The 17,848-nt window shown below is 42.0% G+C and overlaps 1 protein-coding gene across 5 annotated transcripts in view; it reads left to right on the top strand.

Moving 5' to 3' along the window:
* Kcnip1 (potassium voltage-gated channel interacting protein 1) overlaps nt 1-12,672 on the top strand; it is a 360,908-nt gene extending 348,236 nt beyond the window's left edge. For 4 of the 5 annotated variants that reach the window (XM_028756452.1, XM_028756450.1, XM_028756453.1 and 1 more), the window contains 5 exons: nt 138-208; nt 958-1,065; nt 9,305-9,409; nt 10,733-10,795; nt 11,830-12,672. In XM_028756452.1, the coding sequence (XP_028612285.1) occupies nt 138-208; nt 958-1,065; nt 9,305-9,409; nt 10,733-10,795; nt 11,830-11,877 (395 nt within the window). In that variant the 3' untranslated portion in view covers nt 11,878-12,672. The remainder of the gene's footprint in view (nt 1-137; nt 209-957; nt 1,066-9,304; nt 9,410-10,732; nt 10,796-11,829) is intronic. The other variant, XM_028756449.1, reaches the window with a different exon arrangement.
* Nucleotides 12,673-17,848: the final 5,176 nt, after the last annotated feature.

Raw genomic sequence — 17,848 nt, 5'->3', positions numbered from 1 at the left:
AGCCCCTCTGCCCCTCTGCCCCTCTGCCCCTCTGCCCCTCTGCCCCTCTGCCTCTGCCTCTGCCTCTGCCTCTGCCTCTGCCTCTGCCTCTGCCGAGTCTTACCCCCCACTCACCTCCTTTCCCCTCTACTTTGCAGATGCCAGCACGTATGCACATTACCTCTTCAATGCCTTCGACACCACCCAGACAGGCTCTGTAAAGTTTGAGGTTAGTATGTGGGTCCAGTCTGGGGGATCCCCTGGTTCCACATTGCCTCTCCTTCCAAATATGACAGTCCTGGTGGAAAGAGTGAATTATCAAAGGTCTTCAGTTAAGACAAAAAACTTGATTCATTTAACAAACAGCACCTGAAGTCAGAGAAGATGCTTTCCTTGTTGTATAGACACTGAGCATGGGGGTGGTAGAGACAGACAGCCTAAGAGATCCCTTGTGCTCCGAGTGCTGAGTGGACCTAGCCTTTTGTATTTATTAACCTGTTTAACTTTTATAATAGTGCTTCCCAGGCATGGTCGGATTATTATTTATTATTATTATTTTACAGAACAAGAAAATGAGGCAGAGACAGAGTGGCTTTTCCAAGATCAAAGAGAGAAAGAAAGTAGCCAGAGAGTCCTTGAATACGGGCAGTGTGTTTCCTCAGCCTGTGCTCAAAACCACTGGAATGTACAGCCCTCAGATGTTAGCAACCATTGCAGCTACAGGTTAGGATCAACAAAGGAGACTGAATTAACTGTCTAGAGGTGTCCACACATGCAGAGCTCAAACCGTCCTCAGGGGGCATCAGGAACTGAGACAGTGTAGGTATGGGGAATGGAAGATAGGATTGGACCTGGCTGGGACTGGCCATTTCCATCTGGCTAACAAGAAGGTGTGGAAGGTGTCATTTTGTAAAAGCAATCAGGCTTCTCTCCACCCACGCAGTGATTAACATGAGGCCCTACTTCTCCACTTCTTAGGACTTTGTGACTGCTCTGTCGATTTTACTGAGAGGGACAGTCCATGAAAAACTAAGGTGGACGTTTAATTTATATGACATCAATAAAGACGGCTACATAAACAAAGAGGTAAGTGAACTGAGAGCAGGAAACATGAGATGAACGCAGTAGAAGCTCTGGAATCAAAAGCAACCCCAGACCCAGGAAAATGTGAATCCATCCCTAGCAATGTGAAGAAGCCCAATGCTGACATCCCCTGCCCAACCCCTCCCTGATGCTCAGGAAGCTGTCAAGCCGTTCCTCTCAGGCCCACACAGATGCGATGGGCTGAGACTGTCTTGTTTCAGGGTTAAGATTCTTCTCAGGAAACCTGCATCTCCCCTGAGAAGCAGTCTCACATTAAAGCCCAATATGAGCTTGGAAGGCTGAAAGAAGTGCCCAGAAAAGAGCAGAGAGTTAAGACAGAGGTGACAACTGCCAGATCCCATTACCCACAGCCCATTCTGCCTAATAAAACCAAAGAAGGGGAAAGTTTGGGATAGTGGGTAGCTGTCTCAAAAAACAACCACCACCACAACAACAAAAAAAAAAAAACAAAAAAACAAATGACAAAAACCCAGAATATCAGAATCTTCACTGCTTCACTCAGAGCCTTGGTGCATGTGTGTCACCAGTGCACCACCCACGGGCTGTCACTCAAGTCACTGGATGTCAGCTGTGTGCACCCTAGGAGCTTGAGGATAACATTTGGGGCATCGCCTTGCTGAACTCTTGTATCTCAGGCATGACGCCTGGAGCTGTGAAGATCACCTCTGACCTTCACTTCAACACTGCAGGGTTCTCTTCATGTAGAGGAAGAGCTCACACCTAGAATGTATACACAGCCACATTCTGTATTCATCCAGTCACAGATGTTCAGCGCAGATTTGAGAATTCATTCCATTTCCTGGGTGTTGGAGACAAAATGGGGAACAATCAGCCCAAGTCTGACTGTCACGAGGTGGTAGAATAGGATGGACAGTCACAGCAAAACGTAGAATGACAGGTTTTGGTAAGAGTCAGCAAGGGGCTGTCTAAGATGGTATTGTCATACCAAGGGAAAGTCACCCCCAAAATCAGGAAAAGTGTCCCAGGAAGAAGGAACAGCCGCTAGAGGGGTTCTCAAGGAAGATGGGTTCCATATGCCCTCCAAACAGAGAGGCTTGCTGGTGGCTGCAGGGTATGAGGGTATGGAATAAAAGCATGACAGGCTTCAGCCTGGAAGATTATAGGGTTCAGACTGCGGAAGGCTGGGGTTGAGAGTCCACTCTACCTACTGGGAGTTCAACAGAGTTTTCAGGAAACACTAACTACTAAAGATGATTCAAAAACAGAAGGAAGATTTGAATAGTTCCCTGTCACTAAGAGAGGTAAAATTCGTATTAAAAATCTCAGAAAAGCTCAGGCTCCTCAGATTAGTTTCTGGTGACTTCTAACACAAACCTACAAAGTGAGGTGCAAGGAACTTTCCAATGTTTTTTTTAAAGTCGAACAATACCCCAATTCTGAAACTTGAAATAAAAACGGTCTTATGGAGAAGACAACTAGCATTATCTCTCATGATGACAGGTGCAAAAAGCCTATCAAAACATTACCAAACTGAAGCCATCAATACATTAAAAAATACTGTATAGTGTAAGTAAGGCTTATTCCAGGAATGCAAGGTTGCTTTAACACACAAATATCCATGTCATTCACTATATTTACACAACAAAAAGAAAAATTGTATTAACTCAATAAATGCAGAAAAAGCACTTGATAAAATCGCTACCCATTCATGGTAAAGTTTTTAACAAATGAAAAATAGAAGATCCTTTTCTCAGCCTAGTATCTGATAACTATTTTTAAAAATCCTGCAGCTAACATCTGCTTAATAGTGAATACTTCATAACTTTCCCCAAGGTCAAGAATGAAACAAGGAACTGAGGTAAGAAAAAAATAAAGTTTTATCTGTAATAAGCTTGAATTCACAGAAAACAATTCATAGAAACCTCAAAGAATCTACAAAAGAATATCAAAGGAACTACTAGAAAGAATCATGAACTTATTTATCAAGGTATTCAGATATAAATTCTAGTTTTTTAAAAGCAATATGCGTGTGTACTATGTTTTAAATGATTCTACTTATGACGGCATCCATATGCACAGAATTTTTTGATAAATTCACAAAATTGATGTAAGACTTCAATACAAAACCACAAACTATTGATGAAAATTAAGACCTAAGTGGACAGGTGAGCCATGCTCATCTGTGTAACTACCCAACAATGTTAAAATGGAGACTCTCAAAAATTCAGCTTGTAGATTCAGTCTAGTCTCAACCAAATACCCAGCAGACCCTTTATAGAAACTGATAAATTGTTATAAAATGTAAATGCAAGAACCACAACAACCAAGAAGAAAAAAGGCAGAGGCCTAAAGCTACCTCATCCCAAGAGTAACGTGCACGTGTAGAGATGACCATTCTGGAGACTTGGCATTGTGGTAGGCACACCACTTACCAGATCAAGATGGATGGTCCAAAGGGATCCTGGACCTGTGGCTCAGCTGCACAGCACTTGCCTTGCAAGTGTAAGACTCTAGGGTTGATCCCCTTCCATAAACAGACTTCTCTTTATTGTCATTCCAAAAAAGATAACTGAAACAAAAGAGAATACAACAATGTCTTGAACAAATGGTTCTGAGCCAACACCTAAAATTAACATGGGTCTTCACCTTTACTTCATGTCAGAAGCAAATATTAACATGAAGTGGATATACACATAAACTCATGCTCAAACACCATTGTAGTAAAGAATGCATAGGAGAAACATCCTCACTAGTTCAGAGTAAGAAAGAACATCTTAGGGCAAGTAAGAAGAGATCATGAAAGAAAATCTGATGTTTCTCTTCATCAAAGTTATAATTTTCTGTTCTCAAAAGATCCCATTAGATTGGGGAAATGGCTCGTAAATTGCTATTATATGATAGAAGACTGAGGTCCAAATACATAAGAAATGGTCATAATTTTATAAGAAAATAAACAAGTCCACTAAAAGTACATAGTAAGGGCTCAGAAGCCAAGATGGCTCAGATGGTAAAGGCACATGCTGCCAAGCCTGACAACCTGAGTTCGATCTCTGGAACCCACATGCTAGTAGGAAAACACTGACCCCTGACCCTTGACCTCTGCCTTCTACTCATGTCTTGTGACATACATGTCCCAACACACAAAATAAATGTTTTTAAAAACAATAATAATACAACAAAATCTTTAAATAGATTTTTAAAAAGTTAAATAGATACTTCAGAAAATATTAGTAAGTGGAAAATAGACCTAGGAAAATGACTTCACATGTATGGTGTTCAAGGAAATACAGATTTTTTAAACTATAACAAACAATAATTATGCATGTACTAAAATGGCCGCAAATAAAAGGCCAACAATTCCAAGTGTAGGCGAGGATGTGGAACAGTTAGAAACTCTTACACACTGCTTATGGAAAACAATGTAACCCTTACTATGTAGGAAACATTTTAGCATCTGAAATAAAGTTAACATCCAATTAATATATGGCCCAAAAATCCCACTCCTACACATTTGCCTAATAGAAATGAAAATATGTAAATTCATAAATACCTACACAAGACTTGCATAGTACCTTTATCTACATATCCCCCAACTTGCAAGCAACCCAATTGTCTCTAAAGAGGATAGCAGATAAGCATATTGCTGTCTATGAATCCAACGGGTGCTCAGCAACAGAGAGAAAGAAATCACTGCCACATGCAATAACGGCATGGGCTCTGCAGCCGTCATGCACGTTAGACATAGACAGCCTGAGACTTCATGCAGTATCGTTCAATTCACATCAAATTCTGTCACATCAATGAAAACATCTTTATTTCAGATGCTAAACAATAAAACAACTTTATTTCAGATGCTAAAATGTTTCTTACATAGTAAGGGTTACATTGTTTTTCATGAGCAGTGTGTAAGAGTTTCTAATGTGTGTCTTCAGCAATGCTTGATGGCACAACGGCAGACAATGTGTAGGCTTCTAGAGGTGATGAGATTAGTCCAGTTCTTTTAGTGCGGAGGTGGCAGCATTGTGCACATTTACCAAAGTTTATCAAGCAGGAGACTTAAAATAAGTGAGTTTGGTATAACCACATTATATTCCAATAAGCCCTATTTTTTGAAAGGGAGATCTCATTGTAACATGGGAATTCTTAGATAATAGAATTGTTCTAAGTGTGTTGAATGAAGAAATTTTAAAACGTTGGCGAAGTATATAAGAGAAAACAAGAAGCCAATCTCACTTAAAATATGTGTCGCAAATTCTAAACGAAATGCCAGGAAATCGGATTTAGCACTCTAGCTAAAGAAGCATGCACGGCAAGGAACAGGTTTCCTGCAGAAATCAATATAGAGAATATCTACTAAATAATTGATCACATCCATACATAAAAAGAATACGCCATGTAATTCTAAAATCATATTCCATCAAGTTTACTTATATCCTTGGTCAGTTTTTAAACTCCTAATAAAATGGGAATAAAATTCATCTTGAGCATAATAGAATGTTCTCTAGCCTTCTACACAGTTTTTCACATCACAGTGACATCTCAGAGACCCTCAGCTACAGCAGGGATGAAGAGCAGAGTACCTGCTATTAGACTTTACCATGTGCCCGTGCTTCTAAACGCTTCTCAGACACAGTGGAAGAGAAGCACACATCCGGGAAGCTAGGGCAGTCTTGTTAATAACATGATTTTCTCCTCTCTACTTATTTGTTTCTTTGCAATGAGGTCTTACACTGTAGCCCAAGACAACTGGAACATACTATGTAGCCCAGGGTGGCCTTGAATGCATGGTGATCCTCCTGCCTCAGCCTCCTTAGTACTTGGATTACAAGTGAGAGGCTCCATGTTCAGCAATGCCATGATTTTATACTTAGTGAGGAAAAGACATGAGAAACTACTTAGACAATTAGAACTAAAGATCATGTCCAGTGATTGACATATATACAGAAATGAACTGGGTTAGAATGTTGTAGCTAAGACATTCTAATTATATAACAGTATAATGTCATGTGCATAAGCATTTAAGAATTTAGGTGAAAAAAAATTTTTCTGAGAAATAAAAAAAAAGAGAGACTCGACTCAGTAGAGACATGATGTTTTTTGAAGGGAAGTCTGTGATAAAAATGGCACTATCGTAAAAATAGCTATTTGTCTCTAACTAATTTCAAATGTAGTTGTTTGTGACCAAAATAAAATGGTTGTTTGGGAAGAAAATTGGACAAATCACCAGCTGACAACAGGAGAGACAGTTTTCAAAAGGTCGAAACTGCAACTGTGCCTTACTATGCTGTGTGAGGAGACAGGAGACAGGGTAGCACAGGTAGGTCGGGGAAGTGAAGAGGAAACTGAGAACCAATTAGTAATTCCATTCACAACAGACAGAGCATGAGGAACAGTACAAACAGCTGTGAATAGTAAAACATGATTCCAAGGAAACTGGTCTGCTGTACTATTTTAGCAGTAAATAAATGAAGCTTCGGAATGTCACAGGTGTAAGTCAATCATAGCTACGCAGGTGACTTTGAACTACAACGGAAAAAAACAACAACCTAGGATTATGGCAATTGAGCCAGGAAGCAGCATTTCTCCACATTCTCTGGTTCAGTTCCTGCCTCCAGGCTCTAGCCTTGAGTTCCTGCCCCGGCTTCCTTTCCTGATGCACAGTAAGCTGTAAGATGAGATAAAGTCTTTGTCTCCCCCCACAAAAAGAGAAGTAGGCGTACCCACATTTAGAAAGGGGAGAGTATGAAATTAAAACACAAAGAAAAGTATTGATGACATCATTCTAAATGTTTTTAAATTCTTCACCTCAAAAACATGGCATGGCCAAAGTTGGAAATCAGGTGACACAGCTGTTAAAACATCTGCAACCTACAGAAATTGATGCCGCTTCCTCCTGGGCACTAGCTAACAGAGCGCTCACATCTGTGTCACTTGCCATTGAATTTCCTCAGAATCGTATCTAGCATGTGGTGCATACTTTCAAATGCCTTATGAATGAATTTATGCATCTCCCAAGTACATAAAGAGTACTTGCAACCAAACTAAAATTAAGCACAATGAACAGAATAGATATGCAAATAGTTGTGAAAAGGAAGATGTGGTCACTGTGTACATTAAACACTCACAAGAAAGCAAAGCTAGTAGATCAACAGTGGAATTTCTATCACATCATAAAGACTCTAAATCTCTCAATGCTTATCTTTATTTGTATATGAATGTATGAGGGGGTGGGTTTACACAGCCCCCTCAACGTCCAGAAGAGGGTGCTAGATCCCCTAGAGCTGGAGTTACAGGCAGGTGTGAGCCACCCAACATGGTGCTGGGAACAGAACCCTGTAAGAGCTGGACACGTTCTTAACTACTGAGCCATCTTTCCAGCCCCAGATTTCAAAAACTCAATAAATAGAAGGTGACCACTTAAAAATCACAGAAAATTAACAAGTGTATATTATCTCATGTATTTAAAATCACTTTATAGCCAGGTGGTGGTGGTGCATGCCTTTAATCCCAGCACTCAAGAGACAAAGGCGATGGATCTGCACATTTGAGGCCAGCCTGGGCTACAGAGCAAGTTCGAGAACAGGGCTACACAGAGAAACCCTGTCTCAAACAAAACAAAACAAATATAAACAAAAGAAAACACACAAAAAAAAATCACTTTATAAAGCACTATTCTAGCACGCCATCAATTTTATTGACAGCTATGTTCTTAGATCCATGCTTTACACGTGTGATATTTTAAATTAAAATATTCAAATACTACTTTGCAGAACATCTAAAGAAAGGAGCCTCAGATGGGATTTAGGCCTCCTGGTCTTCAGCCTTGGTTCAGTGCATTTTTCCATTGAATAATCTCACTAACTCCTCTCCATTTATAATGGACAAAGTGGTTTGAATTAACCCCATTCATGTCTATCAGATATCATTAGATGGCAGGATTAACGGGGGAGGGTGTATAAGTGGGAGCAAGCAGTTTTCCAAGAGCTCTTCCTAGCTATCATTCTGGGACATCCTTATCATACTTGCAGGCAGTGAGAATCCCAAGCATTCAAAATTATTTTTCTATCCATTCTTGGATAAAATGGTCTCAAGCGGAAAAGCGCTCAATGGCCACAGGGGTGTGAAAGGCTAGTAAAGTGCTATCTTCTGAAATGAATAGCTGGATATAAGCCCATTTCCTAGTTCTGTGTGTTGGGGGCATCCTGGAGAAATGACCCTCAGTGGCACCCAGATTATTCTTCCTAAATATCTTTCTCCAATTTAAAAAAAAATAAAAGAGCCAGTCTTCTTAGAGAGATGTTTGTCCTGGGGCTGGGAAATGGGAAATAGACAATAAACCTGTACCTGGTTGGAACAGGCCAAAGGGCTGCCGGCATCAGCCTAGAGGTGGTTTAATACGTCAAAGCTAGAATGATTCAATCAACAAAATAAAGCATGATAATATTGGATTGTCACCGACAAACTATAATAGATATTCAAAAGAGCTAAGTATGTAAATAAATGAAGGGGAAGGCACCCCTTGTTTAGAGAAGCACATTACAGTTGTTAATAATCTACTTTAAAAAAGCCTCAAGTGCCCTGCGGATATTGGCTGTTGGCTCCCTTCTCCTCATTTGAAGTAGCAAACAGAATCTGAGAGGGTTTTTTTAATCTCAGATCAGAAACATTAACTTTTTTAAAGGTATATAGAATTTTCATTTTCAAACAAATAGCACAGTGATCCCTTTCACTGTCAAGCTGTGTTGGCCAACAAATCAGAGAGCTGACAGACAATCCCTTCCTCAAGTAACCACCAGTCGCAAGACAGCCACAGTAAGTTTTCTGTAAATCTAAAATTATTAACTACAGTTTCAAAGAAAACCCCAGTGTTCTGTGGGTACACCTTTTGTTTTTTTGTTAACTTAAAATGGCAATAGGACCTATGAGGGTATTTTAAGGCTAGTTTAAAACATTCGTTTACCTCTAAGTCAGAAGAATGATTCATTGTCTCAGTCTGAAAATGGGAAGTCCAATGTCATCCCTCCCCAAGGACAAAGCAGGAAGAGGTAGTCTGTGCAAGATGTCTGAAGGCAGAGTGAATGCCCCCACTTTCTCTTGGGGAGGGAGTCTCATCGTGTCCCTTACCTCCCATTCATCTTCTTCAGAGGGACCTCTTAACTCCTGTTTAGCAAGAGAAACCCTAAGCAAAACCTAAATTCTGTCACCTAAGAAGATATGACCTCACAGTCCCAACAATATGTACCTCCATGTCCCCTTCCAGGAGATGATGGACATAGTCAAAGCCATCTATGACATGATGGGGAAATACACCTATCCTGTGCTCAAAGAGGACACTCCCAGGCAGCACGTGGATGTCTTCTTTCAGGTACGTATGTACCTGTACACGGACTTATCCTGATTGGCCAGGAGATGCTCCTGAGAATCAGGCCAGTGTTACAGAAGAGAAGAGGAGTGCATCGTCATTAGCTACAGTGATAAATTTCATAAAAATCTTTTCAGGGGTTGAGTGGAAAGAGAAGACTTTATCCATTGCATCTGTGTACTTATTGAACAGGTTTAGCTGGGCTGCAAAGGGGAATACAATTGGAAACCTGGTTAAAGCCAGACTGCAAGAGCCTTAAGTGGGATAGTTCAGCCTTGATCTAGTAGAGGATGGGTGGATACTGCCGACTGAGTGCAGAAGTGGTACCTTCATGGGTGCACGTAATCAAAAAAAAAAAGTCTAGCAATAGAGAGTAGTAAAGAATGTCAGAGTTCACTCCAATCCAAGCTAGAAAAACAGAGCTCTCTGATATCCTGAAAGTTTGCACAGAAAATCTGCACAGAGATAGGCCAGAACCCGTTGTTCCTACTGTTCTTTCAGCCAGATAAAGAGCAGCAGAAAAGTGTGCAGAACACATGTGTTACAGTTTGGAAACGGTTTGGGTATATGACGCCTGTTCCTCAGTGTGGCAATGTTTAAGGTCATGCAATCTTCAGTGGGTGGGGCCTGAGGGGAGGTGACTAGGTCCTGGGGAGCATTGCCTCAGAGATATTAGTGCTGTCATTGTTGTGATCCTGAGTTGAATGACCACATCTGGCCTTTCCTCATTTGTTGGCTTCCTGTTTCAGTGTGTGACCTCTCCCACAAGTGCCCACTGTGAAGATGCCATCCCCCATGAGGCTCTCCCTAGAGAGAAACTGGTGTTGTGCCCTTGGACCTTGACAGTAATTGTTCTCAACCTGTGTGTCATGACCCCCACTGACAAACCTCTATCTCCAAAATATTTACATTACAATTTATAACAGTAGCAAAATTAAAGTTATGAAGTAGCAATAAAATCACTTTATGGCTGAACTCACTGCAACATGGGGAAGGTATTAAAGGACTGCAGCGTTAGGAAGGGTGAGAACCACTGCTCCAGAATAGTAAGATGAATAAACCTCTTTTCTTTATTCAGTACCTACCCTCGGTTATTTTGTTATAATAACAGAAACAGACTACTACATGTTGGAATAATAATAATGTAGCAATGATGTAAGTGTTGAGACAAAGCTTTTGATGTAAGGAAGCCCATGAGGACCATAATACTATAACCAGGAATCAACTGACTAGCAAAAGACCATCCTAATTCTGGAGTGAACACAGAGCAAATTCTGAAATGTGAAATATCAGGTTCTTTAAAGACCTCTCTATTGTGTCTTTCAGAAAATGGATAAAAATAAAGACGGCATTGTAACCTTAGATGAATTTCTTGAATCCTGTCAGGAGGTAAGGACACAATCGTTCTAGGGAAGGGAATGGGGGGGGGGAGACTGTAGAGGGGAGGGTCTGAAATCTGCACACATCTACACCCCTGGACTCAGAAGCCTAACATCTCCATGCCTCGGCCTGGCTGGCTCAGCACAGAACTGAGCAGATAGCAGGAGAACAGGTTTGGGAGATGTGAAGGCCCATATGTCATCGTGAAATAGACTTGCTGAATAGGTGGCCCTGACCTATCCATTGTCATAAATGCCTAGGACCAAGGTAGCTTGAACTTGCTTATGCAAACCAGACTCCTTGAAGCTTCTGTTAAAATGCAAACAAGGCCTGCCAAGATCCAAAGCCAGGCTTGCTTTGTGCACACTCCTCAGGAGACACTGCTGTTCCTTGGACCGTGTTTTGGTTACGTCTCATGAATAAACTGGCACTGGTGTCCTGCCAAGCACTGACTGGAAATCTACTCCATCTACTTCCAAGGTTTATGCTCCACCTCATTCCACAAAACCAGAGTCTAAGCTCCCCCAAAACCCTGCAGTGCCAGGAAGAAGAGATTGTATTAGCACACAGAGAGGGAGAAACAATACTAATCTCAAGAAATGGAGAATAAAAGAGAACTTTCTCAGCTTGCTTGATCAGGTTATCACAGCCCTAGGATGGGAAGTTGCAAGGTTGGCTTAATACCCAGGAATTAATCAGTGTAATCAATCACAATAATCAAATAAACAGGGAGAGCTGTGACCAAACTGCACAGATGTGGAAAATCATTTCATACAACCCATCGATGGAGCATCTTAAAGGAAAACAACGCACTGTTCCATGGGGTCATTTTTCTCCCCTAAATGCCAGCTTAGTGCCACTGGCCTTGAGGTGATGGCTAGCTGGACCTCTGGCCCTTGTTTCTTGTTTGTAATGTTGCTGCAGATTTCCTTTGGCAGAGGATCCCCACTCTTGAGATTTGCTCCGAGTTACTGAGATTTGCTCAGAGTTACAGGAGCCTCACATGGCTATAACCATTCTCTCTCCCACTTCTCTCTCCCCAGGATGACAACATTATGAGATCTCTACAGCTATTCCAAAATGTCATGTAACTAAGGACACTGGCCATCCTGCTCTCAGAGACACGGACAAACACCTTGATGCCCTGATCTGCCCTTGTTCCAATTTTACACACCAACTCTTGGGACAGAACTCCCTTTTACACTTTGGAAGAATTCTCTGCTGAAGACTTTCTACAAAATCTGGCATGACATGGCTCAGTCTCTGATTACCAACTCTTCCTCCTTCCTCCTCTTGAGAGGGATGAGCTGAAATCCGAGTTTGTTTTGGAAGCATGCCCATCTCTTCATACTGCTGCCCTGTGGAAGGCCCCTCTGCTTGAGCTTAAACAATAGTGCACAGTTTTATGCTTCTACATTTCCCCAACTCATTGCCTCCAAGTCAGGCAGACCCTGATGAATCTGAGCCAAATGTGCACCATCCTCTGATGGCCTCCCAAGCCAATGTGCCTGCTTCTCTTCCTCTGGTGGGAAGAAAGAGCGTTCTACAGAACGATCAGAGCTTACCATGAAAATATCGGGAGAGGCCTAACACATGTAGAATAGGACTGAATTATTAAGCATGGTGATATCAAAGGATGCAAACTGCCCATGTCATTTTTTTTTTCAGACGTAGGGACTAATAATTCTCCCACACTAGCACCTGTGGTCATAGAACAAGTCTCTTAACATGCCCAGGAGGGAAACCACTGTCCAGTGACCTATCCCTCCTCTCCATCCCCTGCTCAAGCCCAGCACTGCATGTCCCTCCCAGAGGGTCCAGAATGCCTGTGAAACACAGTACTTTTATAACCTGTTCTAATCAATAAACAGAACTATTTCATACACTCTCAATTACTTCTTCTATGACTCCATGGCTCAAGAGACGCAAGTTGTGACAAGGGGTGGTTAGCCCACCCATTTGGCCTTGGGTTACTAGTACTTTCTTGGGGCCACATGCCTTCACCCTTAAACCATCCTCAGTAAAATCCAGTTCAAATGCAGACACTGTGACCATGTGCAAATGCAACTTCAAGACAACACCTCCGTTCTAATACGTTTGGTCCTCCCAAGACTTCAATATGAAAATCCTCAACCCCTTATGATGCAACTAGAGATACAGAGCTGAAAAGGACCAGGCCTCTCTGCTGACAGTGTAGAGTCCAAAGATTGATCAAGTAGTTCCATCTTATAACCATAAAATGATTACTTGGGCCCAATCCCATGAACCTTAGTTTTCCCAGTGTTATCACATTAAATATTTCCTAACACATTTAAAAGATGCCCTAATAAAAGCCTACTTGAAAAGGTTTATGGAAGTGCTATTATCTGTCAAGGGCTGCATTACAAGTTTTATAAATAGTCTCTTATTCCATGCTCATGGTAGAACATTCCGGAAGGCCGTTTCTTGGTTTTACTTACAAGGACCCTAAAGCTCAGAGGGGTAAGGGGACCTCCTCCATGTAGCACCCCACTCTGTAAGAAAAGTCCCCTTGATCCAAGAAACTGAGAGCGTTTCCCACAAATCTCAATCACTATAGTCATTTAAGAGAGATGCAGTGTTCTGGTTTCTTCTCTAATGGTTGGATCATGAGCATCAGGCTACCTTACAGCTCTCCAGGTGACACCAATGTGCACCTAAGGTTGAGAAGTCTGAATCTAGGATAAAGGAAGGACTGGTACCTTTATCCCTATGTTTGCCAGACCACAGTAAGAAGCTAAAATGAGCCCAAAGCCCCCTCAGGATGTTCAGACAGAAATTAGAATGGCAAGATTCAAAACATTCTTCAGATTAACAATCAGACGAAAGGAAGAGGATGCCCCAGGTTGTCGGCACCAGTGACACTGGCCCTGTCTCAAGTTTGTCTTCCTGAATCACCCAAAATGATCACCACTTGCCAGTCAACTGTAGAGTAGATGCTGAGGCTACCTTATCCACACTCCCATTCCCCCAGGACTCACCATCTCTGTGCAGGTGGGCTCAGCTGCTACCAACTGCAAGTGTCAACTCTTTGGCAGAGGGGTCTCTGGCACAGATGTACTCTGGTCATGAAAGTCCCACTCTGCCTGTGGGCAGAACAATGTGGAATAAGTAGGCCATCAGAGTATCTGTAATAAGAGGACCTAACCCCATGTCCACTGGTAGATAATGGATTAATACCTCACATCCTTCCCCTCTCAGTAAGGAATCTTGGAGGTCTCCTCTGTCTCCTAGCATCCTCAACAACACTGCCCTCAATTTCCCACAGTAGTAACTTACAATCAGTCAGATAGATATGTGTCCTGCTTTCATGATCCTAAACTCTAGTGAGAGGAAACGAATAACAAAATTATTTTCAATGAGGTTAATAGGGGTGTGTCATGATAGAGGCGAGGCTGGATACTTTATATAGGGTAGTAAAAGATACAGCTCTGAAGAGCAGATAGCTCAGCTTCATGTCACCTCCAGCTAAGAAATTCTCTGTGCATATATTTTAAGTCTTGCTATGGCTTGGACATATCCTGAATGTACCCCGACACACACCGAATAATCCTGTGCTGGGACTGTGGTCTTGTTACTGAAGTATTGGGTGGTGTTAGAGCCTTTAAGATGGGGAAGTGGTACAAGACAACTAGGCACTAGTTGTGCTGTCCTTGGAAGGAATTTATGTACTTCTTATAGGACCTTAGTTAGTTCTTGAGAGCGGTTTGTTATCAAAGAGCAAATTTGGCTGCTCCCCTGTACTCTGGCTTTTTACTTTGTGATCTTTTTTTACTGTGTCTTGCTATGTGACCGTTCCCGACACAATGCCATCTACCACTGGAGGCTAGCTATAGAAAGTGAACCAAAGGGCTATCCAACTTGGCACTTACAGCCTTCAAACCTGTAACCTAAAAAAAAACAAAAAAACAAACAAAAAAAAAAAAAACAAAAAAAAACCTTTTCTATAGGAAGCAGCTAGCCTCCAAGATTTTGTTACAGTAGCAGGACGCACACCAACACAAGCTCCGTAACAGCCCTGTTGTCCTAGGAATCTGTTTTGCAGATGAAAAGCTGGTTCCCAGAAACATTGAGGTATCTGCTAACATAGCTGGAAGTAAGCTTAGCCAACCTCCAATATCCACACCAGTTTTACTTCTGGGAGAAGCTGAAGCTTAGCCCTGGCTTTATTGACACACAAACACCAGCAAGAGTTGGAAAGCAGCTGCCATGAAAGCTACTAGTAAAAACAGCCATAAAAAAGTTCATGAGTCCAAACCAAATCACGCTTTCTCTATGGAAAATAAAGCCAAGAATCAGTGTTAAGACAGCCATATGGTTTCTTGGAGAACCTCATGTAAGAGGTCTTTCCACATCAAAACAAAGATCAACTCAACTGTACATCAAAACAAGCTCTGTGCTCTAGTCTAAAACTTGGAGTTGAGGACACTCTGATGGCAGCCAACCCCACTGAGTGGGACTCATAAAATGCTAGAGAGATGACTACACTCCAGTTCTATGATGAAGCACAGGAAAGTATACCGGGCCAACCAACTGTTACCTCCCATACCACTGGCTACAAGGATTGGCTTGGGAATAGACTTAAAACAGGAACCAATCTTAAGGGATTGCCATCGTTTTGGGATATAGATCTGATGCTATCAGCCCTAACCATTTTTTCAAAAGAAAGCTGAAAATCTGTATTTGTAAATAAAATTTTAATATGGATGCCAACCAGGTGTTAAAAATACTATGTAGCATAGTCTAAACCTAAAAGTTGAACTTGGTGCAAAGTCTGCACTAAATCCTGTTAGTGTTTTTCCCCAGAAACAAAGGACTGTGGTCTATCAAGATGCTACACAACTATCATCAGCCACTGAGAAAGAGTAACTCATGCCAGTAATTTTATAACTTACAACCGTGTTGTGGTGGATAATCTCTATTGTCAATTTGTCTATATTTAGAGACTTCTAAGAATGAAAGCTCTAGATATGTAGTCTCTGAAGGCATTTCCAGAAAGTTTTTAACTGGGTAATGAAGTCCCACTCTAAATGTGAGTGCACCTTCCCATGGGGCGGGTTCCCAGACTGGATAAAGAGACCACGGTGGGCAGAGCCCCAACATTCATCACTTCTTACTTCCTGAGTGCAAATCCAATATGGCTGACATTCTCACTCATCCTCTACCATATCGTCCCAGCCGTAAGGGACTGTGTCCCCTCTTCCTCTCCAAGTTATTTTTTCTCAGTGTTTCCTCATAGCAACAGAAATAAAACAGGAACAGTGAGCTTTAAAATGCAGACAAGCTAAGTATGAAAGCAGCTATCATTGGTAAAGAGGTTACCTTTGAGCCCGGCCAAAAGAAAGGTACCCGTGAAAGCTTTTGAAGAGGTGAATTCATTCTAAAGGAGAAAACTTAGGCTGAAAATGCCACTGAAAGGGTCTCATGGTGTAAGCAGCTACCTAGGCAAGCATTTCTCAGACTGAGCCTCAGATGCTCACAGGGGCTACTGTGTCTACAGTGCAAGGAGACCAGGCCACACCTCGCACTGATGGTGGCAGGATGTAACAGTACCATCTACGCGGCACTAACTTGGTAGATGTTATCCAAGCAAAAGTGAGACAGTCGTGAAGGCTTACATCAAGCTTCTAGAAAACTCCATGGTCGTATCTCAAGCAAGGAACCCTCGAAAGTCGACTGCATGGAGCTGGGAAGCCAAACCCTAGCCCTCAATGGAGACTTCAAAACATCGAAGATGGCAGACGATGGAGCATCCACTGAGGATAGATGCACACAAAGTGTCGAGCAAGGCCATATTTGCTGTAGGGCAAGGCTACCCAAAGGTACTGGAGCTCAGCTGATTCAATCTTGAGTCCGACTGCCCTGCTGGGTTTGGATCTTCCTTTGTCTCAATTTTCCTTTTATTCTTCCACTCCTCCCTTTTAGAATAGACGTGTTAAATGGGAATCCTCACTCTGGAATATTCTAGCCCCAAAAGTGTGTAAGCTATCTTTTGATTGATAGAAGCTTATAGTTAAGAGCTTGTCTTATGTCTCAGAGGAGACACTGGACTCTTGAACAATGTTAGTAGTGTTATTGAGTGTGGCGACTTTAGGTTTAATGAATTTTTCATTGTTACATGAAAATGAGACTTTCAGCATTGGAAATGGGATGTTAGTATTTAGTGATGTGTTCAGGTGATCGGTCTTTGTGTAAACTTGACTAAACTTTAAATTACCTAGGAAACAAATATTTGGACATGTCTATGCAGTCATTTCTAAAACTATCTGTGTAGACAAGCTCCACCCTGAAAGTGAGTGGCTTTCTCCCATTGATTGCCATCACCAGTCTGAATAAAGGGAAAAGTTAAAAAAGTACCAGCATGCATATGCTCTGCCTCCTGAGGACAGATACAAAGTAGCCAGCTTCCTCAGGTTCCCACCACTATGCCTTCACCCCATGATGGACTGTTTCCTTTCTTAAAATAGGAGTGAAATACAGCTTCCCTCCAGTTTCTTTTGTCAAGCATTAAGTCACCCACCAAACGACAGGTGTAAATACGACTAGAGAAGTTGTCTAGAATCAGAAGGTATCAGTAAATTGTAGTTAGGGATAATGATGGAGGCTGCCAAAATACAGTGTAGATGGGTCACCAATACAGGCCGATGTCAGTAAAGCTCCCCGGGGAGGCTAGGGCTCCTCCGCTCACATCTCCAACCTTTCCCACAGCTTCAACAGTCCAAGAACTGCATGCAAGGGTGACCACAGAGGCAAACCCATGTACTCATATCGCTCTTCCGTATTAGCAGCTAATTTCCTCACTGCTGTGACCCAACACCTGACAAAAATCCACCTAAAGAAAAAAAGAACTTATTTGGGAGTTCGTTAATAGCTACTAATCAAAAGATTGTTATTGGAATAGAGACTATGACAGTGAGGACAGCTATGATGACAGGCAGATTGCTAGCACCTTAGTGGATCAATGAGAGAGAAAGGGAATGCAGCAGCTTGCTCGCTCTTCCCTCCCCCCTCCCCCTCCCCCTCTCCCTCCCCCTCCCCCTCTCC

The sequence above is a fragment of the Grammomys surdaster genome, unplaced genomic scaffold, assembly GCF_004785775.1.
Source record: "Grammomys surdaster isolate TR1022 unplaced genomic scaffold, NIH_TR_1.0 126121, whole genome shotgun sequence".
Lineage (NCBI taxonomy): Eukaryota > Metazoa > Chordata > Mammalia > Rodentia > Muridae > Grammomys > Grammomys surdaster.
This window is presented reverse-complemented; position numbering and strand designations above follow the sequence as displayed.